At 42.9% G+C, this 24,920-nt stretch overlaps 2 protein-coding genes across 2 annotated transcripts in view; both read left to right on the forward strand.

Annotated features, from left to right (window-relative positions):
- The window catches only part of stag2b (STAG2 cohesin complex component b), a 44,849-nt gene extending 42,434 nt beyond the window's left edge, over positions 1–2,415 (forward strand). The window contains exon 34 of the mRNA XM_063189837.1: positions 437–2,415. Within this exon, the coding sequence (XP_063045907.1) occupies positions 437–460 (24 nt within the window). The 3' untranslated portion in view covers positions 461–2,415. The remainder of the gene's footprint in view (positions 1–436) is intronic.
- Positions 2,416–2,872: 457 nt separating this feature from the next.
- thoc2 (THO complex 2) overlaps positions 2,873–24,920 on the forward strand; it is a 115,425-nt gene continuing 93,377 nt past the window's right edge. The window contains exons 1-9 of the mRNA XM_063190051.1: positions 2,873–3,034; positions 5,106–5,155; positions 5,894–5,985; positions 8,799–8,850; positions 10,099–10,169; positions 12,460–12,581; positions 17,556–17,689; positions 19,584–19,744; positions 23,087–23,179. Coding sequence (XP_063046121.1) covers positions 2,970–3,034; positions 5,106–5,155; positions 5,894–5,985; positions 8,799–8,850; positions 10,099–10,169; positions 12,460–12,581; positions 17,556–17,689; positions 19,584–19,744; positions 23,087–23,179 — 840 coding nt within the window. The 5' untranslated portion in view covers positions 2,873–2,969. The remainder of the gene's footprint in view (positions 3,035–5,105; positions 5,156–5,893; positions 5,986–8,798; positions 8,851–10,098; positions 10,170–12,459; positions 12,582–17,555; positions 17,690–19,583; positions 19,745–23,086; positions 23,180–24,920) is intronic.

Here is a 24,920-nt window from a genome sequence, read left to right on the forward strand (position 1 = left end):
TCTCAAAACCAAAGTTGCTTACTACATTAGCTACTTTGTTGTTTTCAATGCATTTTCCCATTGACAACTACCGAAGTTGCTAAGAGGCTAATAACTTCTCTTTTGAGAAACTCACCCCAGATTTGAACGGTTTTGCTCCATCACAAATGCGGCTAGAGTGTGTGTGTGTCGTAGCGTGGGGCCACCACTAGAGGGCACTAACCGATCAGTATTGTAACTGCAGGGCTGCTCTTACCCATAACACACTGGTCCTTGTGTTGATTTTTTAAAGAAAAGAAAAACAAAATCATTGCATTTTCCTGCTATGGGGAAATTTTAAGAGCAAAATTTGACCAATTAATTAAGAGAACTGATTGCATTGAAGTAAGATTGAGTTTGCTTGATATAATAACACAAGGATATCACTGAATTTGAACATATTATTTTCTTTTCGTAGGTCCTTGGAGTTTCCATGTTTTAAAGATAATATTTGGAGGATGAAGAGACATTTTGAGAGCTTGTAGATGCAGTACAGATCTATTTTCTTAAAGAGAATATTTCTGATCTGGGCTCCATGGACATCAGGGCATCCCAAGACAGCGTTGCTCAATGGGGACTCACTCGCTAAAAACACAAATCAGTCAAACAGACAAACAAAAACGAAAACGTTTGCAGCCATTGGGTAAGCTTTCCCTGCAAGGTAAAAGAAAAATATGGTGGCAACGAGATCATGGAAGCTATGAAAAATTGTATTTGTCTGCCACATTTGAACATAATAAATATATTTCAAAACGGAGCAAATGCCATCTTTGTTTTAAGAAATAATTCATGAGGGTTGCTCAGACTTGTGGTATTTCTTTAACTAAAAGAGGAAAAAAATTGAATGCGTCTTTTGTAACTTAAAGAATTTGTTTAATGTATAGCCCTTTTGTAATAGTAAGTAATCAGGTGTAAAGTAGTAATTTATAAACTGGTTATTCATCATAGTATGTATTGAGATTTTAACGGAGCTTTTCCTTTATGTAAAAAACCTAGAGGGTGTCCTCTAGATATATTTTGTGTTTTTCTTCTTTTTTGTTTCATTCTTGATCATTTTGTTTCTTTCTTTCACTCTATCCTACCCTACTAATGCAGGGGGCATAGGTAAGGCGTGGTAAACACTGAAATTACGGTGCAGTTAACTGTTACCCATTTAGCCTAATGATCGATTTCAGGACAAATTACAAAACTGAGAAACGGAAGAAGATGAGAAAAAAACAAAAAACATTAAAGAGTTCTAACAACAAATTGCCCCGAAAGACTTCATCAGTTTGCTCGTGCTTTTCTGGAAAGAGAAATGGTTACATTTTTTTCAGTGAAGAGTTTCCAGTTTGTGCCATTGTGTTGATTTCTGTTAGAGCAAACCTGAGTTATCTATTGGCTGAGAAGGACACATCCTCATATTCAGCTTATTAGAGTGTTTAAGGTTTAGGTATCACATTTTAAATAAAGAAATATAAAGAAATATAAATTTGGTGCTGATTTTATAATTGTGTGTTTTTTGTTTTCTTGTCTTGATTTTGAACACCAACTTAGAGGTCTTTTGAAATGTATAAGAAGCTGTTTCAAGATGATAGCATGTGCAGTCATGCATTAAGGAAGATTTTTAAAGTTTGTATTTTATATTGTTTTGTCTTTTCTCTGTTTTTTTGTCTTTTAAGAAGTCTGGGTTTATACTTTCTTTCCTAAATGTAAACACAACATTCAGCTTTAAGTTTTCCAAGATACAAAACAACTCCTAAAATATTTAATCAAAAGAAATGATCATGTCAATTAACCTCTTATTTTAATGTACACTTTGAATTGCTTTGGCAGCTAAACAAAGCTAAACTATGACATTAACTTATAGTACATACTTGTACATTCTATGAAGTGTTTGTCAAAGGTATATACTTTTTAATCATTCCATGCCTTGGCCTTAAACTACGCTTGTAAAAATGTCCTCGAAAACTGAGATCTTCCAATGTACGTAACTAATGTTCACTGTTTGGCATATTTAATCCCTGCAAAATACCCCCCAAATTCATTTAAAACTCAAGTGTATGGCTACCGAAAGTAAGACATTTGTGTTATTTACTTAAATGAATATTTTGGTAAGAGAGAGTGATACTGTTTTTGTGTTTTGTCACACCACTACATTGGCAGAACTGCTGATTGGATTATGTAAATATACGTGCAGAAATATACATGCATTTTCTTGTAAAGCTTTATTTTCAGATGTCTTGTTTCTTTTTGTTAACATTTCTAAGTATGCCATTTACCCTCATTACCGATGTACCCTCACAATTTACCCATTGTTTCATCCTCCTGTCATTCACTGTACTGTTTTTGATTTGTATCTGTCTGGAGACAGTAACTTTTTAAAATAAAAACAAACTTCCTTTGTGTGACTAATTACCAGGGAGTGTTTTTAAAATGTTCATGTTGTAGGGGGGCTAACTCCCCTTGTTTTTTTAAATATCCCCCACTTCATCTACATGAAGAGCAAATCAGTATTCATATCACTAGGCCTACTTAAATTATGAACATAATTGTGTGGATAGTTGCCTTCTATATTGTAAAATAAGCACTCAATTAACAATCATTGATTAAGTGAGAACATTTAGTTTCAATGTGCAGATATTTTCCCTTTGAAATATTTAGTGGAGAATAAAACTATTTTGTCTATGACTCATCTTAGCTGATCAACCACATTGGCATGCATCGGGGGAAAGATTTCACATTGTAGGACTAATAACGTGAAACCATGCATGCTTTTTCATGCCAGCTCTGCTTCTTGGCCAAAACATGGTGTACAGTAGCATGCATTCTGCGCTGTTAACAGCGTATGGTTTGCAGCTTATGGAGGGAAACTCGGCCTCCCATGATGCTTCCTTCAATTGACGTCGCCTCGACCCGGACCCAATGCATCGTGCTAAACATCCGGGCGAAGTGCGCTGTAGTAGGGGAAGATGGCGACGTTGATCCTCCCTACTGATTGGATCAAAAATTGGGAAAAAAGTGGAAAAAATGAATTGTGAGTAAATACATCAGTATCACTGTGAAACATGCATGCAAGGTGTGGGTGCAGTTATTTTTTAACCAAGCAGGGGGGTTCAGTTACCTTCCGCTGAGTACATGGAAGTTCACTGTACTTTCCTCATTGTGATCCCCAGTCCTAGCTATTTTCCTTGTGGCTACCAAGCTAATCAAGGGCTAATGTTAGCCTTTCTGGGTTGCAAAGAATGAACATAAGCCAGAGGTTGATATTTCTATATTTTAACGTGTAGTGCACTTAGTAAAGTAACGCAAACACTTAATTTTGAGACAAAAAACGTAAAAGTATGGTTACTGTAATGGTTTGTCACCTGCTAGTCAACCTGGTATGCTAGGTTATCAAGCTAGCGGTTAGCGTTTGGGCAGTGTTGGTAACGAGTAAAAGCCTCGCGATTCTGCTAACCAAGCGGTCGCATGCTACACTAATATTCTGGCAAACACAGTTAAGATCTCCTTTATAAGTACACCACAGACCGTCATGTGCATGGGTGGTACTACAAAAAGTACACAATGAACTTTCTGCACACGTATTGTGTGTGTGTGTGTCCTCTCTGATGATTTTCTGCTGTAGAGTTGATGTACTCTACTTGGAATTTAGATGTTACTCTCCACGATGAGCCACAAGGTTGCTAGTATTACCAATTCCTCAAAAATAGCTAGCTGTGAGGCTAGCTATAACATTGCGTGATCTTGCATCCCCATATCCATCAACGTTACTTTGCTGTACTCATAACGGTATAAAAGAGTGCGTGCTGTGGGTTGAAGGTGTTTTAATTTGACATTTCCCATTAATGTGCTACGCAATCCAAGTTGACAAATTAGTCCAAACTTTCACTATTTGACACCCGTTGGGGAAAGCTAGTCTAATATAACTAGCAAGCAGACAATCGAGATTTGTGTTTTATGGAAATCATCTGTAAACCAGGGTTGATCTGATCATTTGATTATTGAATGCTTTTTCCACATTGTGATTTGCCTTTGGTGTAAACATGGTGTCGATGCACTGATCAATTCTGGGCGAGGTGCTAAATGTGCAGGCCTGTACCCCCTGATATGTTATCTTGTTTTGGCGGTATTCGCTAGTTTTGACAAGATGCGTGTTGTTTTCGAGTTGAAATAAAGGGCGAACTTTAAATTTATGGGTTGACTGCATTGGTTTGGTGGTGTGAAAAGTATACCATTTGTAGACCAATTTATCCAAAACTTCAGTGCACTTCACTTGAGACGTCCCCGTGCGTCGAAGGAAGTGTGTTGGAACACCTGCAAGACGCAAGTTCAAGCATACATGAGCCATCTTTAATATAGCCACCAACTTACTGCACTGTTTCTCTTTTGGGAGGTTGAACTTGAAATAGAGAAAGTAGGCTCTGGTCGCTGCGAATCGTATAAACACTGTTGCATAACACAGTGCCAAGTGAATACCTTGGCTTGGAAACCTTAACATAGCTCCGATTCAAGTTTGTGGGCGTAGAGAAAGGGTTCAGAGTCTGAATCCTGCAAGGTACAAGCAAGGTGTATGTGGGAGAAGACTTAAAATCTCTGGTTTCTGAAGTCCTACAGTTCACTAGGAGTCTAAAAGACTGTATAACTGTGTTGGCAAGGGGTATGGGGGACCCAGAGTTGTAGGCTTTATTATCGCTCAGATAATGTAATGACATGTTGGACCACACTGTATGTAGATATCTTGTTTTTCAAAACATTTTTTTTTTTAAAAACAAGTATGAGCTACAGTTTCACATTCCATTGAGGCTTGGAATTATTTGTTATGCCAGACCACACCACGTTAAAGAGGATTTTGCAAATATTTTAGAAGTGTTCTGTTTACAGTCTATAACATCTCTATATCCTATTGTTCCATGATTCTTGTATGTGAGTATACAAATAGAAGCGTATGGAAAGTCTGTTTTGACTACTAGTTTGCAATTGATGCTGCTTTAACGTGGCAGAACGAGAAGAGCACCTGTATTAAACATTGTAATCGGAAAAGTATGGTAGGAGAAAAAAATAAACCTCCTTCTAACATTCCTGCATGTTTTTCTTTTCTGTATCAGTTTACAGCTATGTCAGGACCTGGCGGGCAGGACAGACGATGAAGATAAAGGTATGTGGCTGATGTTATTATCTCACAGGTTGTAATAATGAACCGAAAACGAGCTTCATGTTTACACTCGCCCATCCCTTTACCCACCACACTGCAATAACAAAACTACTCCTTCTGTAAGCAAATGCAATAATGTTATCAGCAAGAAACCATCACATCATCTTTGAAATTTCAATGTTTCTTTGGTTAGTGTTTTATGTTGAGTGCCTGCTTATGTCTGAAGTTCAAGTACTTTACTGTGATTTGAATTTCAATTATGTTGAGGCTCCTTATGGTTTTGTCACTACATTACAATATTCTTGCACATAACTACGTATAGTTCTACCCCTTACTGCCCTTTTGCTTATGCCCTTCTTATGTGGACGCCTACGCAGTGTTTCACTGTGATTTGAGTTTCAATACAGTTGAAGATGTGGTCCTGTTTATATGATCTATTCCTGCACATAACTATACACATTTCACATTTTCATATTCATATCACATTTATATGTTTAAACAGATGTGTAAATGATCTAGCCCTGTTTTATTCCTACAACATATCTTTGTGTTTGTACTGTAAGTGCTATGGTACATTTCACTTAATTCCTGAGTGGTTGGTATGCAGCCATTTTCCCTGTGCTTTCTGTGTCTCATATATATGTTAAGTGTATTGTACACTATTCCTGTGCATTTGTGCTGTACTCCTGACTGGTTCTCAAGGTGTTCTGTTTTGCCTGTTACGTGTCCTGTGTGTTGCAGACCTCCAGACAGCTCTCTATGAGCTCTCCTTACACGTGGTCCAGGGCCAGCTCAAGGTCGACGTGGCCGCCAGTATTCTCGGGGATGTCATGGTAGGTGTCACGGTTAACTTGCGGTCACGTTAGGTGGCCCTGGCGTACAGTAATGTATTGTAATGTAATGTAATGTACCATGCACTGATGAAGGCTTGATAGTCGAAACGCGTTTGCTTTTTGGACATGGTGGTAATATAAATAAATAATGAGACGCAGTTTGTGAGTGCGGATTTTTCTTCCTTAAGTACAGTAATGTATGACATCAGGTTGTCTTGTCTGTCTGTACTGTACTGTAGTCATTGTCATTGGTGTCACTGGCCTAGCACTGTCAGCCTGTAGAATACATGATCTTCGAATTATTTCAAGAAATTAAAAACATAACATAAAATAAATTATTGCTGTGTCCGACTAATGTCGGAGTTTTAAGACCTTAGTCAAGTCGAAATCAATTGGGAGTGAAGTGTAAGAAATTGCACCTGCCAGACAAAACGTTTAGTCAAGCTGTGTTGGCAGGTATACAGTATAATCAAACTATTGGCTAGCCACTCCCATTCCCATTCTCTACCCTCTCTCCATTCTGGAAGTTACTTAAGTTACTATACCAAAGGCTTGGGGAACCCATGTATCGAAGGCTGTTTACGGCCCTTACGGTCTTATCCAGCCCCGATATAATTGTAATGTTTTGCAGTTTCACATGAAATATGACACGTTTTGTAAAGAAATCTTAGAAATTACGTTTGCAGTACAATTGAGTTATATTTCCACAGGACCAAGTGAAGGTGGAGTCTGTTGTAAAGGTGGTCACCTTCAATATAGCCCTGAAGTGCAGGAGGAAATCCTAGTTTGTGTTCATAGTACAGCCCTTGAAGTGGCCCTCTGGAATGAAGGTGGTTCCCCACCCTTGCCTGAACGGTTGAGACAGCTTGTAGATTATCAAGGAATGGAGAGGAAAAGAGATTGAAAGTGAAAGAGCATGTGTGTGTGTTTTTTTAAGCCTACCAGCTGCGCACACAGAAGGAATAGAGAAGGAGAGAAATTCATGCCTCTGCTTAAGTTGCTGCTAAAATTGTGACAGCACAGCTGAAGAGGTGAACATTAAAGGTTGAGGGACTGGAATCGAGCCTGGGTCCCCGGCTTAAAGGGATGGTTCGGAGTAGATTCACCCTAATGCCATTTGAACCGTGATATCTATCCAGTAACCCACCCGTAGCGTTTTCTGGCTTGGGCGAGCATTAGCAGAGCTACCGAGTTATTTATGGTTATTTCGAATAGTTTGCCGGTGCATTCGCAGTATCTCCAAACTTTACCCCACAAAAATTACATGTCATGACACCAAACTTCTACAGTAGTACAAATATGGTCTCTACTCACAAAACAAAGCATTTAGAAGTTTCGAAATAGTCCAGGAGTTTATTATTATCCACACAAGCCGAATGTTTTCTGTCTTTCTAAAGCAGCGCCGGTGTTACTTCCATAAGCACGTAAAAGTCCTTTAACAGTACAGTGATAGCCATTGCCAAGGCCCAGCCTCCTCATTTTAAGTAGTTGGCAGTGCTAATTGAAGACTTTTTTTGGGTGACATGGAAAATGGAAAAGGGAGTGGAGAGCATTTGTTGAAAATACCATGCTGCAACATAACTGAGTGTCCAACAGCTGTGCATGATTAAGTTAGGGCACAGTGGCAGATGTGTTTTCAAATTTATTTTGATTCGATTTTTTCATTAGGACCGGATTTTTGCTTACTGGGTAGTATGTTTTGATTCCCCTGCCTAGACCAGTTGCCACCGACCTTTTTCTGTCCAAGATCCCTGGCCCCTGATACAGCAATACAAACACAGAGAGAAACAGTATCTGATTTAAATAAATCTGCACTGAACTTGATATGTCACCTGGACACAGTTACTTGTGGATTTCTTTCACTACGTTATTTGGCATGATGGACTATTTCACAGGGAAGGTGAATGAATGAATGCGTTGTTTATGTAAGTGGACACTCACATTGTAAAAAAAAAAACACTAATGGCAACTAGCAGTGCAGAAACTTCAAATTTGACTTTTGTGTATGTCCTTGTAAAGGAATTGCATTTTGTAAGCAGATCAATGTTGCCTTTTTATTCGCCTAAATTGGCCTTTTTTGTGAGCGAGGCCCTCAGTCAAAGCATGCAAATCTTCCAACTCCAGCATTGGCCAGTGCCATTTGAATAATGTCTCATCAATCTTTGAAATTGGATTAAACATTTGGGCAAAATGATTGGAACATCTATGTTAGTGCTTTGGGACATGATGAATGAAGCCAAATCAGAGTGCCTTTTGCCGTCAATTTAGGGACTCTTGGCAATAGAGTGCAGTAGAATGATTCATTTTGAACTCTCTTCTTCTTTTTTTGTGAGTGCTAATTTGGCCTCCGTAGTGATTGTCTTTGATCTGCGCATACTGAGCGCGCCCAGGGGCTCTCTTTAGATTGGCCCTCTTGTTGCCGTGACGCCTAATCCACGGATGATGAAACTGGCATCCTGAGTGGAGCTGAAGTCCAGGCCTGATAGATGCCCCCTCTCCTCTCCTCTCCTCTCCTCTCCTCTCCTCTCCTCTCCTCGCCTCGCCTCGCCTCGCCTCGCCTCGCCTCGCCTCGCCTCGCCTCGCCTCTCTCTCCTCTCTTCTCCTCTCCTCTCTGCCTTTTTCTCTCTAGTCAGACCGCTTTAGATGTTGCCGCTCTTTTGTTCCCTGGTTTTGTCACAAGTTGTTTTTTTCACTCCCCAAATGGACTTGACTTGTAAATGTAACTTGACAATGTAAAGGGGCGAGACACTTTTCACTAACTTGCTGCATTTCTTTTCTCTCTGTGTCTCTGCTTTTTTTTTTTCTCCCCCCAGGAATTGCGAGACGACATGGCCTCCATTTTAGCAGATGTCTTCAGTGTATTAGGTAAGTGTCTAGTTGAAACAGAAGTGGATTGCTGACTACTGGGGCATGTTTCCAGCCGTGTTGTAACGATTAAGGAGTTGGACTGTAGATCACAGGGATGCAGGTTCTGTCCCCACTCTTACCAATCCCTTCCTCCCTCCATGACTGAAGTGCCCTGGAGCAAGGCACCTAACCATACACTGCTCCGGGGACCTCATCCAATGCCCTGTAATACCTGTAAGTCGCTTTGGATAAAAGCCTCAGCTAAGTGTAGTGTAATCTAATGTAATGTTTCCATCACTGGAGAATGTCCTAATATTCATGTTTAGATAGTTATGTTTAGATCCCATAGCTGTTACTCTGTCACACACACACACACACACACACACACACACACACACACACACACACACACACCCTCCCATAATCAGTATCGGGCATCTGTGGCCTAATGGTTAGGCATTTGGCTTTGGATCAGAAGGTTGCAGGTTCTAATCTCAACCTTCTAATCCTATACATTCTGTATACCTCCATGGCTGAAGTGCCTTTGAGCTAGGCACCTAACCTCATATTGCCCCAGGGACTGTAACCGGGATAACTAAACCGCTCTGGATAAAAGTGTCGGCTAAGTGTGCTTGTACTAATCGGTCAGCAGTGTTTCCCACAGAACATTTATTAGTGAAGATGGTTGGCGGGTTAGCCAGTATCAGCGTCATTCCTTTATTATTGGAAAGAATGATTTGCAGTTTCTTTTGAAATGTGAACCCCAAATGATAAATAGCAATAAACTACTTCTTTTGGAAATTATCTTCAATTTGTACATTTACAATGCAACGGCTTCACTGCCCTAGTCAAGATGGTAGATGATTGTTGTTGTCAAGGTTGCTGACTTAACTGTTAAAGTGCTGAGGGAAATCCTGAGCCACTCAGAGCATTTATTTAGCGTGAAGGCAAAGCTACTTATTTTGCAAAGAAGTTCCAGCTCAAATAGTCTTGTTGTCTTAAATCTTTTTTTGTAATTTTAAAGCATCCTGTTTAAGGTCTGAAAAGTGGTAATAGGTTTAAGGAAAGGCTGGTATTTTAGTGTGAAGCTGTGTGGCCTCGTCCTTACAGAACACGTTGTAGTGAGACTGCCGATGAAATGTATGTTTTAAATAAACTTGGAGTTTCAGTATGAAAACTTGTGCTCTCTCATGGATACATTTGTCTTACCTCTGGTGGGATGTGCAGGCATCTGCTTAATAAAATATCTCTGTATTGTTCTTTCAGACATCGAGACGAGCTGTATGGAGGAGAAACATAAGCGGGACAACTTCACACAACTAGTCGGGGCTTGTCTGGTAAGTGTCTTCACACAATGCCGGCCTGGGACATTTCAAGTTTTTACATTTTTTTGCATTGATTAAATACATTAGTGTTTCAGTGATTCCTGTGTTTACATATGGAAATGATTTCGTTATTTACCATGCCACTCTCCATTGGCTTTAACAGCACTTTGCAATTTTGGAGTGGGACGTTCCTGTAGTTCAAAAGAAGCACATTTCCACTTCCAGCCTGTAGGGCGACTGCAGATCAAAGCTACTTATTATTGCTTCATCTGCTGTGTTGGAACCGAGCTAGAAGACAATGATAAAGATATATTGATGAGAAGAAATGAGACCTTGCTGAGAAAGACCACCATCACTTCCACTACCTGCCACAGAGTGGCAGTGTTGTCCTTCAGAAAAACTAGTAGGCCTCTTTTTTTTTCTCCTCCATGAAGGTAGTGAGTCAGCCTGCTTAAGGGTTGCATGTGTTGTCGCATCACCCTTTCTAGAGACAACTTTTTTTTTTCCTCTTTGCACTTTTGCCTTTTTTTAGATAAATAAAAATAAAAACTTTGCTAAAAAAGCGATGCCCATCGGCTTAGCTATGTCCCAGGGACTGGTGCGGATTAGCCGTCTGGCATGACCTGAATTCGGTCTAGGGGTGAAGAATTAAAGCCCTGACGCAGAAAGGCCAACGCCTCCATCCCTCCTTCCCTCCATCCCCTCTCTCATCCCTCCTTCCCTCCACACCTCTGGAGAAACACACAAGAGGGCACACCTCTGGGGACTGTCAGGCAAGCGCCCTCATTAGCCAGAGTCACATAGGGCCTGCTTTAGAAGTCACAGGAGCAGCTGAAGATGACACTTTAAAAAACATAATTTTATAGAAGATATATTTTTTCTTAAGGATAAAACAGAAGCAAATATGCATCTTAGTAAATAAGAAATAATAATCGGAATAAAGTCGCTATTTAGGGGTAGCAAGAGATGTCAGTTTTGGTTTTTTTAAAGACATATCTTTAGAGTACATAAACATGCTCTAAAAGGCATCCCCTCAGCATAAAACCAAAACAAGCTCTTATCTTAGTAACTCTTATCTTAATAAATAAGCTTTTAATTGGTGGTGGTAAATGGTTAAGTTGAGGTTTACAACAAAGCATCTATATAAGGAAGATGTATGCACATTTTCTTAATACGATAACACCAATGAAATACCTTTTTAGAGTAAAAGTTTTTTGTTGGTGATGAGCTGCAGGTAAAGGTTTGGAACCGAGCCCTTTTCCCCTCTCTCCCAGATCTCCATTTAATATGTATCTATATCTTTACATCTTTCTTTTGGAAACGTTTTAACTGCCAGTAGGGCCAAATTGGAATGGGAATCTCTCTCTCTCTCTCTCTCTCTCTCTCCCTCCCTCTCTCTCTCTCTCTACTATGTAAATGAGTGCTGTTTCTTAAGTTTAAAGCCGAGCGGGGATGTTGTGGCTCTGGTCGTGGACATGGGGAGTGCTCTTTATGGATATGCGTATAACTCAGCAGTTTGTGCTGTCGTGGCGGAGCGGGAGCACTCCACTGATAAGTAATTGAGTCGTTTGCTGCCGGCCTGCTCGCGGAGGAAGAGGCCCCACAAAACGCCTCCCAAGTTTACCAATATCAATTGCACTTGTTTGGATTGCTTCTCCGAGTGCAATCAGGCGTCATCATCCTCAGAAAGTAGCCATTATTCTTCTCTCTCTCTCTCTCTCTCTCTCTCTCTCTCTCTCTCTCTCTCTCTCTCTCTCTCTCTCTCGTTCTCTGGCTCACTCGTTCTCTGGCTCTCTCTCCATCTCTCTCCCTCCCTCTCTCTCTGGCTCTGTCTCTTCCTTTATTTCCTGCTTCTCTCTCCAACTCTCTTTCCCTTTTCCTTTATCCATGTCCATCTCCCTCTGCCTCTCTGCCCCTCTCATCTTTGCTTGGTCTAACGGTCTATTCTCCGCTGGCCCTCTTTCCCCTCTTCTCTTTTAGTATCTCAGCACTCTCTTTACTATTTTTTTATTTCTCTGTTTGTAGTATTGAATGTCTTAGATGTACATGTATCATGTGTTTGTAGCTTATATGTATGGGCACCTATAGCCCTCTCTTGAACTGCAAAACCAGTTTACCCACGGGTACCAATAAAGTAATTGAACTTGAACCTTCTCCCCTACTGCTATTTCTCTCTGTCTCTCTCTGTCTCTCTCTGTCTCTCTCTGTCTCTCTCTGTCTCTCTCTGTCTCTCTCTGTCTCTCTCTGTCTCTCTCTGTCTCTCTCCGTCTCTCTCCGTCTCTCTCTCCGTCTCTCTCTGCAGTTCTGTGTGCCTGATGCCATCCTGAAGGAGCGTCTGGACCCGGAGACCCTGGAGTCGCTCGGCCTGATCAAGCAGGCCCAGCAGTTCAACCAAAAGATCGTCAAAATCAAGACCAAGCTCTTGTGAGTCAGCCCCTTTCATCTCATGTCACACCACTGAGATCCCTCTGTGCCTTTTGAAAACCATTGCCGTCGTACACTCGGAACCCTGCAGATAAAGGCGGAAGCCGAATCGTTGGTCAAATAAAATGTTTTGTGATCCGAGTGTGCGACGACAATTGTTTTCATATGGTAACCCATTGGGTGTTGTAGGCACTTCACACTGTGTGCGTTTACTAGAACTGAAGAAAAATCCCTCTGTGACTGCTGTTAACATAACACATTCCATCTTAATTTGTATTACAGGAAAGAGATTTATCATTATTAAATTCAATGTGTATATGTGGGATGACGCACAACTTTCAAATTATGGGACAGTAATTATTACGACAATGTGTTTTGTCGTATGATTATTCTCTTGTGTTTGTCAAACAATTTTAGCAGTGTTCTCAATTTGATGTAATCAGGTGCTAAGGAAGCACTTCAGCAATTCTTAGATAGACCATTAGAAGACATTGCCTTATCAGGAGACGGTGATACAATGATCCCAAGTGTTTAGTAGAATGCTGCTCTGCTACCTAGATTTTGCATTTATGGCCAATTATTACAGGGTCCCCGCGGTGCATTAAAAAGTATTAAAAAGCATTAAATTTAGAACATGTGATTTAAGGCCGTGAAAAGCATTAAAAGCTATTTTTTGAGGTGTGGCATTAAATATGAAAAGGCCTGGCATTAAATTTCACCCAGACACAATGTATTAAAATATAGATGCCTGGACAGTCTTCCGTAATTGTTTCATAAGGCGGCAACAAGGTTTCGAGACTGTCAGTCATGCATGGGGTAAACAATGCACTCGATAGTGACAGACCCGCCGGGGTAGCAGACCCTATCGTTCGGATCCCCCTACTGGCGATGGCTAAATCCCATCCATCACAGTGCGTGTGACTGACCGACCGCAGTACAGTTGAAAGTGAAACTTGTTAAATTTCATCAACCAATATGCAGCGTGGAAGCTATATCTGTGGTGCCAGTTTACTCGTCGAAAGCGTAAGTCTTAAAATGATTGCATTGTTTTCAAACTTTGTATCTCGTCATCTAGCCTGTTTGTGCTCTATAATGCTCCTTCTCCTAATGTTAGCCATGCCCTTTCGTTTAGGTTTGTGTTTGCTAACGAATATAATTTCATGAATGCATGATGAATGCATTCATACAATATGCTACTTCAACGTGTCCTCGAGCTTCTTGGCGTATCATGTGATGCTGTCAGATGAATGATATCCGAAGTGAGCACGAGTGTTGTGAAGTTGCAAGCGGTGGAAATGCGTGTAAAATATAACATAAATCGGGCGAGTAACGGAGTGTTTTCTACGAGGCTAAATGTCGCAATGAGGATATGCGAGGGTGTCCAAATCGGTAACCGCGTGGTGTTTGCATCGCTATACTCATGAACGGCGTGACGTTTTCCATGTGCGTTACGCCCATTTGTGGGGGAAAACAGGCAATGCAAGTCAATTGGTGATGTTGGGGTTTAATAAACGACAGATACGGACCTGTAGATAGCGTTGTTCACGCGCAACATGCCGAAAACGTGTTGTGTTTCCGGCTGTACAAATAATATAGCCAAACAGCCGTGGCTGAAGCATGGGATGTGTTCATTTAGGCGATGTAACATGTAAGTCAATGAGACATTCGGTTTGTTTTCACCCATAAAGGGGCGTAACGCAAATTTAAGAGCAAAGTACCCGGATGGCCGTTCATGAGTATTCCAGTCGCCGCGTGTACGCGGTTAGGGAAATGTTTGTGGAATTCATATCAAGTTCCACTGCTGCTGTTTCTTTGCTCCCACTCTGAAGAACGACTTGCTAAACTGAAAGTAGAACGCCTACTAATATCTACTGTCTCTATGATGGAGCTGGGGGGAACAAACAGGAGGAGCAGTCCAGAGCTGAGCAGTCGTTTCTTTTTAACCCTTTTGACGCCACAGGTGTTATCTCTCCTAGACTCAGGTGCACTGCACTCCAATATTTATCCATTATAAAAGATGAATTGTTGGTCCATTTTTAATTTTTATATTGAAGGTATTTCATAAAATGTCATCAAACTTTTCAAATATACACAATTTTGAAATTGTTTCAGTTTTGGATGACTTTTTGGTTAATGATGTTTTAAACTAATGGGTAGTGTGTGTGCGGGCCACCTCACTCTTTGTTGTCATCTCTATGGTTAAATTAAGCACAACACTGACTATAGGTTATTAGAGTTTGGGCCCACCTATGCAGCAGCCAGATCAACTGAAAGAATATTTTTACACAGATGCTGGCTACTTGATTTGAAATTATAATGAATTATCTAAGGAAGGGGCCGATTTCATGAAAACTCCCGCAACATACAGAAACCTCTTTGACAAGTCATGACAAACATCTGGTGCAGAAAGTGACTAGAGAGCAGGCAATGAGAATAAAATGACTCAGTGAGCAGTGTGAATGTATCTATTACATTACATTATAGCAATGTAATAACAATAGCAATATTATACTATGTAACACACACACACGCACACCCGTGTAGTGGTATTAATTTTGATGTTGGAGGTCTTGAAAATGGTATTAAAAAGTATTAAATTGGGTGATGAAAAATGTGCAGATACCCTGTATTACAACTTCAATACTCAAGCCGTGAAAATTAATATCACCTAAGTGTCGTTTTGTGTGCAGTTGTGACATGTATTGAAAAGAGGTATTGGGAGATCCCTTCAATAATAAAAACGTGTTCATATTACACATTTCAGACAAATTACAGCGCAAATGTACAGTTTAAATAAAGGTCATGCGCTGTTGTGCAAGCAGGCTAAAATTAATCTAGTACCCCTTCTGTTATATAGCTGAAATCCATTAAAGGGTTTGGTTTGAACAGACGTTCCTATTAAATTACAACATTTGGAGAGAGATTTTTCAATTGCTATGAACCATTTCTTGTGATTGGGCATCTATAATTATGGCGATCATATTCTTAAAACTCTGGGAGCTTTTTTGTTCAATCCCATTCTATTTTCCCCTACAACATGTAATGGAGGTGAATGCCGCCTGCTACACTGGCCACTCTGTAATATTGATTGGCTAATCCCAAACCCTTTCAGGTTAGGGGAGAGCTATATATTTGTTGTTACCGCACAACCAAGCGGCAATCAATGGAGCTTGACGATCTGATTACTTGTTACTCCACATGGTTTGCTCTTAACCGGAGTTGTCAAACCTGAGTGCAGGGAAAGAAAGTTGTGTGTCGTATTACAAGAGCGTGCTCGCACACACACTCAAAAGTCGAAGCCAAAACAAGTTAAAAAGTGCAGGAAAGAAAGAATTTAGCTTCTTTTTAAGTGAATGAATATCCTCAGCGATATACCTTCTGCCATCTGTGCATTCCCCCGATATCCTCCATCTTATCATTTCACCCCCAGGAAGGAAGAAAAGACGTGCGTGCGTGCGTGTGTGTGTGTGAGAAACTGTAACTGCTCATGGTGTGTGTGTGCGTTGCCTTGCCGCAGTGGTTCCGAAGGGATCCGTCCAGGGGATGTATGAAGCGGCTTGTTTGACTTCATAATGTGCTCGCCAACCTCATTGTACTGTAAATTAAAAGCAGGCCTCCTGGCTGTCGCAGCCTGACGACAATGATTAATTTCGTGGCTATTGTGAGCGCAGATAGGCCCCTAAGAGTTCTTATCAAGATTGGAGAGCTCCTCGACTGCGCTACAAGGCTCTTCTGTAGTTACAGCGTCCAACACACACACACACACATACACACACACACACACACACACACACACACACACACACACACCCCTCCACATCCTCAACCAACCATTCAACCATTCCCCGAACCCCTTTTCTCCCCCCCTCAAGCCTGTCCCTCGGCACGGTCTCTGTATAACTGTTACATTAAAAGCGCACAAACCCATCGGGCTGAATTAATTGCTTTTGTGTATGTCCCTCTCCCCGAAACGGAATCTCTTCTTGACCAAATGTTTGATTACCAAGCCAAACATAGCACTGCGCCACCAACCCCTCCTTTCCGCTTCTCTCTCTTTCTCTCTCTCTCTCTCTCTCTCGCTCTCGCTCTCGCTCTCGCTCTCTCTCTTTCTCTCTCTCTCTCTCTCTCTCGCTCTCGCTCTCGCTCTCGCTCTCCCCCATCTCTTGCTCTATCTATCAACACTTTGTCTCATTCTCTTTCTCTCTCCATCACCACTTTCCCTCTTTCTGCCTCTCTCTCTTTCTCTTTCTCTCTTTCTCTGTCTCTCTCTCTGTCTCTCTCTCTCTCTCTCTCTCTCTCTCTCTCTCTCTCTCTCTCTCTCTCTCTCTCCCTCTCCCCCTCTCCTATATCTTGTTTGTCCCCACACCACCATCACCACCACCTCCCCCTCCTCCTCCGGTGCCCAGGCTAGCCCTGAACAAGGTCCTGGTCCTCTGCAGCGCGAGGTCTCATCAGGCCTCTACAGCACGGCCTCATCAGAAAGTTGAAAGTTGCTGCTGCCGTTAATTAATTCCTGCTGATTGCTCTTGTTTGAAGCACACTTTCCCCCGGGTCCACTCTGACTTTGTCTCCCCTGTCACTCTTTCTTTCTTTCTTTCTCTTTATCGCTTTCTTTCTTCTGCCTCTCTCTCTCTCTCTCTCTCTCTCTCTCTCTCTCTCTCTCTCTCTCTCTCTCTCTCTCTCTCTCTCTCTGCATTCCCTCCCTCTTTCTCTCTCCCTCCCTCTGTCACGCTCTCTCTCTCTCTCCCGTCTCTCTTTCCCTCTCTCCCCCTCCATCCCTCATTCTCATTCTCTCCCTCCCCCTTCCTCTGTCTCCCTCCGTCTCCCTCCGTCTCCCTCCGTCTTGCTCTCTCTCTCCTTCTCTCCCCTCTCTCTCTCCTTCTCTCCTCTCTCTCTCTCTCTCTCTCTCTCTCTCTCTCTCTCTCTCTCTCTCTCTCTCTCTCTCTCTCTCTCTCTCTCTCTCTACCCCTGCAGCTACAAGCAGCAGAAGTTTAATTTGTTGCGGGAGGAGAATGAGGGCTACGGGAAGCTGGTCACGGAGCTGGGCCAGGAGCTGTCAGGGAGCGTCACCAGCCGCGTGGTGCTGGAGAACATCAAGTCCTTAATAGGTAACGCCCTCCGCCACCTCTCCTCACATCTCTCCTGTCCTCTCTCCTCTCGTCTCTGTTCTTTTCTTCTGTTCTCCCCCCCTCTCTCTCTCTGTCTCTCTCTCTCCTCCTCCTCCTCCTCCTCCTGCATCTAGTTCGCTGTCTTTCTCTCTAAAACCTCCTCCAAAAGTAATGCCTTCCACCTTGACTCTTCTTTTCTCCTCTCTTATCTGTTCTTTTCTTCTGTTTTCTGTTCTGTTTTCTTTCTTTCTCCTCCTACATCAAGTGCTTAATAGATACGCCTTCTACAATGACTCCTCACATCTCTCTCTCTTTCTCTCCTCCTGTCCCTCTCTCCCTCCTCTTTACTCCTCCTCCAAAAAGTCCTTAAGAGGTAACGCCCTCCATCATGACTTCTCACGCCTCTCTCCTGTCCTTTCCTCTTCTTGTCTTTTCTTCTGTTTTCTAATCTTATCTCTCTTGTTCTCCTTTTTGCACTCTTTTTCTTGGTCTCTCTCACTCTCTTCTCTCCTCCATGAAGTCCTTAATAGATACGCCTTCTACCGTGACTCTTCACATCTCTCTCTCTCTCTCTCTCTCTCTCTCTCTCTCTCTCTCTCTCTCTCTCTCTCTCTCTCTCTCTCTCTCTCTCTCTCTCTCTCTCTCTCTCTCTCTCTCTCTCTCTCTCTCTCTCTCTCTCTCTCTTCCCCCCCCCTTCTCCTCCTCCACTTTAAGTGTGTTTTATCAGTGGTGGGGCTGGGGAAGGAGGGTTTGTGGTAGATAATCATTGCTCACCCACGATCAGGGGGCCGAGAGGCCAAAGTTAATTTCGGAGAAGAGAGTGATGCCCACACAGCGTCTCTCCTCTCCTGTCCTCCTCCTCTCCTCACCCCCTAAGGCAGTGTGGGCTTTTGATTGTCATGGATCTTGATGAGCTGCGAATTACACATCATGAATATCAGCTTCTGCATGGCTGTCGGGAAAAGTTCAGCAAAGTTCACAGGTGTTGAAGTGTTTCCGTGACGACTGGTAATGAGCATAGAATTGCTTGTTTGGAAGAAGGGGGGAGGGGGGGGAAGGTGAAGCAGCCTAAGGTAAGTGGTGGTGTGGGGCACAGACAGACTGTTTGCCAGCTGTGTTTTTATATTGTATGTGCTGGCGTGGAACAATTTAATCACCCATCATGGCAGGAGCACAGTAAGGTGAAAGTGTCAGTTAGTTTTGTCTGTGTAAGAAACGGCAAATTAAGTTACTTTTGCGATTGCTATAGGGTGAGGGCCTTTGGGGTCGCAGGTGAGTATAGAGAGGACTGATGAAGGCAGAACCCTCTGAAACATCTGCTCTACTCTCTCAGGCAAAAAACGTATTGTGTTTGACCTTAGTGTCCTTAGTGTTTTCAGTGTGCGAGCCTGCTCTCACCTTTGAACTGTTCAATGGGTCCACGCACCTACTTATTTCTTGACACATTTTGAGCTTAACAATAGCCTTGATTCCTCAAACCCACCCCTACAGGCTGGAGTTATGCGTGTCCCTACTCCTTCATCCATGGCTTGAACAAAGCACCTAACCAACCCACCCCACCCCACCCCACTTTGCCCCAAGGACAAAATCCTGTAACTAAGTCGCTTTGAATAAAGGTGTCTGCCAAGTTTAATGTAATGTTTAATGTACAAATCCTTGGGGCAACATGGCTTAGTGGGCTAGTGTGCTTGCCATTACGCCAGTGACCCGGGTTCGGTCATAGCCCGTAGTCGTTTCACAGCCCGTAGTCGTTTCCCGGCCCTTCCCAATCTCTCTCTCCCCCCACTCAGTTCTGGTCTCTCTTACTTTTCTATCTGAACGATGAAGACGTAGAAGTACAAAATTATATACTTGAAGTTAGACATGTCTGTCTGTCCTGTCTCCCGTATTCTAGGTTACTTCAATCTGGACCCCAACCGAGTGCTGGACATCATCCTGCAGGTGTACCAGTGCCGCTCGGACCAGGATGAGTTCTTCGTCTCGCTCATCAAGTCCTACATGTGCGAGCACCAGACCCTCTGCCACATCCTGGGCTTCAAGTTCAAGTTCCACCAGGTGAGCAGATTCTCAAGTTTGTAGACAAAGGTGTTCAAAAGAGTGCATGTGTTCGCATCCACGGGGTAGTCATGGGTAAGAGTTTAGGACGTCAGACTTGTAGCCCAACGGTTGCTGGTTTAACTCACGCTTTGAATCCGGTTGGAGGAGTAATTAGCCAGTGCTCTCCCCCATCCGCCTCCATGACCGAGGTACCATCAGCATGGTACCGTCCCACTGCTCTGCTCCCTTGGGGGCGCAGTTTGGGGCTGCCCCCTCGCATGGGTGAGGCATGAATGCGATTTCATTGTGTGCAGTGAGCACTGTGTGCTGTGCCATAATGGCGGTAGGAGTTTCCAAGGTGGGGACCCCTGAGTTTGGGCCTTGTAGGCCCGTGCGGTAATCGGTCACTGGCTCTTTGTCAGTGAAAACTAAGGAGTTATGGCTCTGGAAAATGGAGGTATAGGGTAGAAATGGACTCATTTGAACTACAGGAAGATCTTAGAACTCTACTTCTCCAAACCTGCTTAATGAGGTTGGAAGCTATGGAAGGCAACAATGCGAGTTTAGAAGTGCCTTTCATTCTTTGGCAAGTTGATGAGCCACTTCGGGAATGTTGCATTGGAGGTTTCTCACTCCATCCTTTTTTTAATTTATTTTTTTCATTTGGCTATGCCACAGAGAACACCAGCTCAGCAAAGATGCTGCAACGCACAGTGTACACATCTCACCTCAAGGACAGGCAGCTTATTCATTAGGGCCTACAGTTATCTCCTACCAGATGTCTTCATTAAGTCAGACTTAAAACCTTCTTAAACCACCTCTGTATTTTCCCTCCCTTTCAAGTTCCTTTCTCCCCCTTCCTCCCTCCCTTCCTTCCCAGCCCCGGTGTGCCACGGCAAACACTCGCTGTTGCAGAGAGACTCTCGTTATGAGAGCAGCGCCTTATCTCCTTCATCTCCTGCTGAGGCGCTGCGCTCTCTCCTCTCTCTATCTCTCTCTCGCAATTGCTCTCTCTCTCTCTCTCTCTCTCTCTCTCTCTCTATCTCTCTCTATCTCTCTCTCTCTCTCTCTCTCTCTCTCTCTCTCTCTCTCTCTCTCTCTCTCTCTCTCTCTCTCTCACGTTCTCTCTCTCTGTCTTTCCCTCTCTCTTACGTTCTCTCTCTCTCTTTCTGTCTCTTTCTGTCTCCATCTTGCTCACTCTGTCTCTGTCTCTCTCTGTCTCTGCCCCCCTCTCTCTCTGCCCCTCTCGCTCTTTCTCTCCCTCTCTCTCAAGTCTGCCTCACAGCAGGCGGGTAGGGACGTAATGCAATACAGCATCCAATTCCGTCGATGAAATGAACACACGCACACGCACACGCACACGCACACACACACACACACACACACACACACACACACACACGCACACGCACACGCACACGCACACACACACACACACGCAAGCACCACCCACCTCTGTAAACCCCCATAGCTCCTAGACCATATCAGCCCCACACAACTTTTGCTGTTCACATTGTTGTCTACATGAAACAGAATAGCTCCCCAAACTGGATGTAATGGGCTGGAAAGTCCTATAGGAGATGGTTGAGAGTGTAGTTGGACTGTTTGTTGCTTGTTAAATTACTTGTTAGATGTTTGTCGAGACTTTTACAAGTCTGGCACCCACGCAGGCAAAGAGAATTACAGCTAAAGTGAAGAAATATATTGAGGATGTAATGGAGCATCTCATTAAGCCTTTTGTCTGGGGCCTACTTGGCTTAGTTGAATCCTTGGACATGGGTTCGAATCCAGCCTACACACTTATTTTTAGATTGCGTTATTGCCCCTGTCGTGTTGTTTGTTTGTTCTGTGAGACATACAGTATTTATGTAAAGGTTAACGTTCGGCGAGAAGGTCGCTACCGTGGAATAGCAGCACGACAGAGAGAATCTTTAGACCGGGACATTTCTTTAGACCTATTTAATGTTAAGATTGTTGCTGCGCAAAACAAAACAGTGCCGTTGTGGAACACCGCTAGGCAACAGCTAGGTAGGCTAGCTAGGACAACAGGTGTTGTCTATCACAGCAGCTGATTAGAGTGACAAAAGACCGGACACCCTGCGGAGTGATATGAAACATTCGCTTTAGCCACTGACTTGTATACAAGCCAGTGGCTTTAGCAGTGAACGTCTTGTTGCCATTGACAGCGGTAGCCAGGACAACGGGTGCTGTCTATCACAGCAGCTGATTAGAGTCTTGTTGAAAAGTCGCTTTAGCAGTGAAAAGTCTTGTTGCCATTGACAGCGGTCTGTTATAGACCAACCCGTCCGTTATCGAAAAATAACAGACGTCCGAACGTTGGGGAGCCCCGTTGAAATGAATGGAGCATTCGACAGATGACGTCACAACCATATAATAATCTGCGTTAACTTTGCTCCCTCAGTGGCTACAACGGCATGATGGACCTAAGATGATGAAATACTTATTGTTGCTTTACAATAAGGCATAATGCATTTTGCCCCATATCTAGGCAACCCCTATTTTTTCCTAATTGAAACAATGTTTGCAAGACCGTTTTGGTACTTCCATCACACAATAGACAAACAATAGAATATAACAAGACATGTTGCCAATCTGCAAATCTCAGGTTGCGAAACGTTCATGCATATGCAGTCCAATGCCAAGGTGCAGTTGTTCACAACCAAAGTGCAATATGTTATTCAGGTACAAGCATACAGTTGGATCCTTGTTCCGGGGATTTTGGATGTGTCTGAGACGACAAAACACTCCATGTTGCTTTACAATAAACTTAAGGCTTAATGCATTTTGAATGCATCTAATCAATTGGCTTTCCCTCCTTCCTCAACCAACTCCCTCAAGGAGCCAAAACGGAGAGACGCCCACCTCCCTTGATGTGTTACTAGAGATGACAAAATGTTGCTTTACCAACTTCATGTTCAAAGTTCAAAAGTTCAAAGTTCAAAGTACTTTATTTGCCATTTGTGCATAAACTAGTAGTCCAAGCACATAGCAACTCTTGTGCAGGCCCTCTGAGTCAATACATAGAATTAAATAGAGGAATAGGAAGACAAAATACATTTAAAAAGTGCTAAAAATCAAAGAGATCAAAAGAATAATAAAAAAAGGTGGATGAAATGTTCTTTTTTGCCATCAGCCTCACTGTTGCTGGGAAGAAACTGTTGAAAAACCTTGCTTTTCTGGTAGGAACGCTGTCCGCTGCTGTCTTTAATGATTCTCTCTGCTCTCCTATGACTGCGCTGTACGTATATGGAGTCCATGTTGCTTTACAGTAAAGCATAATACATTTGAATGTATCTAATCGAGCTGTTTTCCCTCCTTGTTCTTCTTCCCTCTCCTCAGGAGCCCAATGGAGAGACGCCGGCCTCCCTCTATCATGTCGCCGCTAACCTCCTGCAGCACAACCTCATCGCCCTGGAGGACCTCTACGCTCACGTGAGTCAGCTGTCGAGCGTCTAGTCTAGGGGTTCTCAACGGGGGCTCTACAGTCCCCTGTTGAGACGGATACAGCTGTGAGTGGGAGAGGTGCTCAATTGCCATTGGGCGGCATTGGTCCATTTTCATTTTAAATCTAAGGGGGGTGTTGGGAGGTTTGCGATGAGTTCAGGGGGGCATTGGGAGGCTGATGATTAGGGCAAGGGTGCGTTTATTAAAAACATATTGAGAACCACTGCACACATTTGTAACGTTTTCCACATACCCCTTGAAGTGTGCCCAAGTACCCCTAGTGGTACACGTTCCCCCGTAGTTGGGAGCCACTTTTGCAATCCATTCAACTCAATTTATCGGTGTTTCAAGTGCACCACGGTCACAGTTTAAGGACGCTTCTGAATTAAGTAAAATACACGCATGGTATATCATTTGAGGATTAGGATTGTATTACTTAGCACTGGGTTTCACCCCCTTGTAAGCCAAGACGTTTTAGTCAGTTCAGTGTATGGGTATTAACCCATTGGCGCCTGAGCCAGTTTTTAGAAAAGGTCCCCAATGCCTGAGGGTTTTTTGAGATAAGAAAAAATGGTTGGAAACTCCTATGAAAAATTCAATATCTCAGCCTCTGGAACACATAGGGACATGGGACAAATTGCATTTAAAAGGTAAAATCCTCTGCTTTCACGGGATTATGCTCATTCAGCATTAACACTAACACATATTCCTTAAAAAAATCATATCTCATAATCAAATGATTGAAAAAAGTTTCATGTGCTTTCAGGATTATGCTTGATGCTGCTATTTATTATAGGCTATTAGGCTACTAGGCTATTGCTACTGTTACAATAGCCGACTATAACTAAATCATAATAATCATTATTATTATTATTAGGCAGTCATTTCTGCCATAAATCGGGGGACATTTGTCTAATACAGCCACTTGCTCTCCCACCGGCGAGTGTGACCGCTTTATTCCTCCAAACGTTATGCAGAGACCGATGAGCAATGTCATATTTTGAGACGGAGCTCCACTTTGAGCTGGATGTGTGGCCGCGCATCTATAATCCGCGTGTCTACCGTCGTCTGCCTCACCAATAGGCTATCACCATATCCGAAAGTTCCTCAGTGAAAATATTCTGAAATAGGTCTATATCTAAAGGACGTGCTTCCTCAGATATTGGCACCATCGCCAATTGCCTCGAGTGTCGGAGTGAACTTTTGGTAACGTCGGGGGCGAAATCTAGCTGACTGTCTATTTGGAAGCCACTCGCCTACCTCTTCATGCGGCCGCGGCAACACTCCTGCTCTCTATCTAAAGGGTCTTCAATCATATTTCCTTTCCTCTATTAAAATCTCTTCATCATTACCTTTCAACTGATTATGACGTTCGCTGTAACAGCGTGTCTCGCGAACCACAGCCTTTTTTTACCTGTGTGAAATGGCTAAACAACCCACGTCTGCATGGTTGATTTCATTTGTCATTTTTGTCGACGAATCAAACTTTTTTTTTGCCACATGATCTTTAAAAAAATCGAGAACACCCACCTCTTGTGTATTTGAACAAAATATTGTGCATTGCATCTCCCATGCGTCTCGAAAATATTGACAAATCAATAATGTTGCGTTTTGCAACAACCGGCGTCAGGGCCAATGTTGCGTAACGCAACAACCGGCGTCAATGGGTTAAAAGTACATTGTCACCTTGTGCATGGGATAAGAACATGGGCTAACACTGTCTAGGATG

Source organism: Engraulis encrasicolus, chromosome 23 (assembly GCF_034702125.1).
Source record: "Engraulis encrasicolus isolate BLACKSEA-1 chromosome 23, IST_EnEncr_1.0, whole genome shotgun sequence".
NCBI lineage: Eukaryota > Metazoa > Chordata > Actinopteri > Clupeiformes > Engraulidae > Engraulis > Engraulis encrasicolus.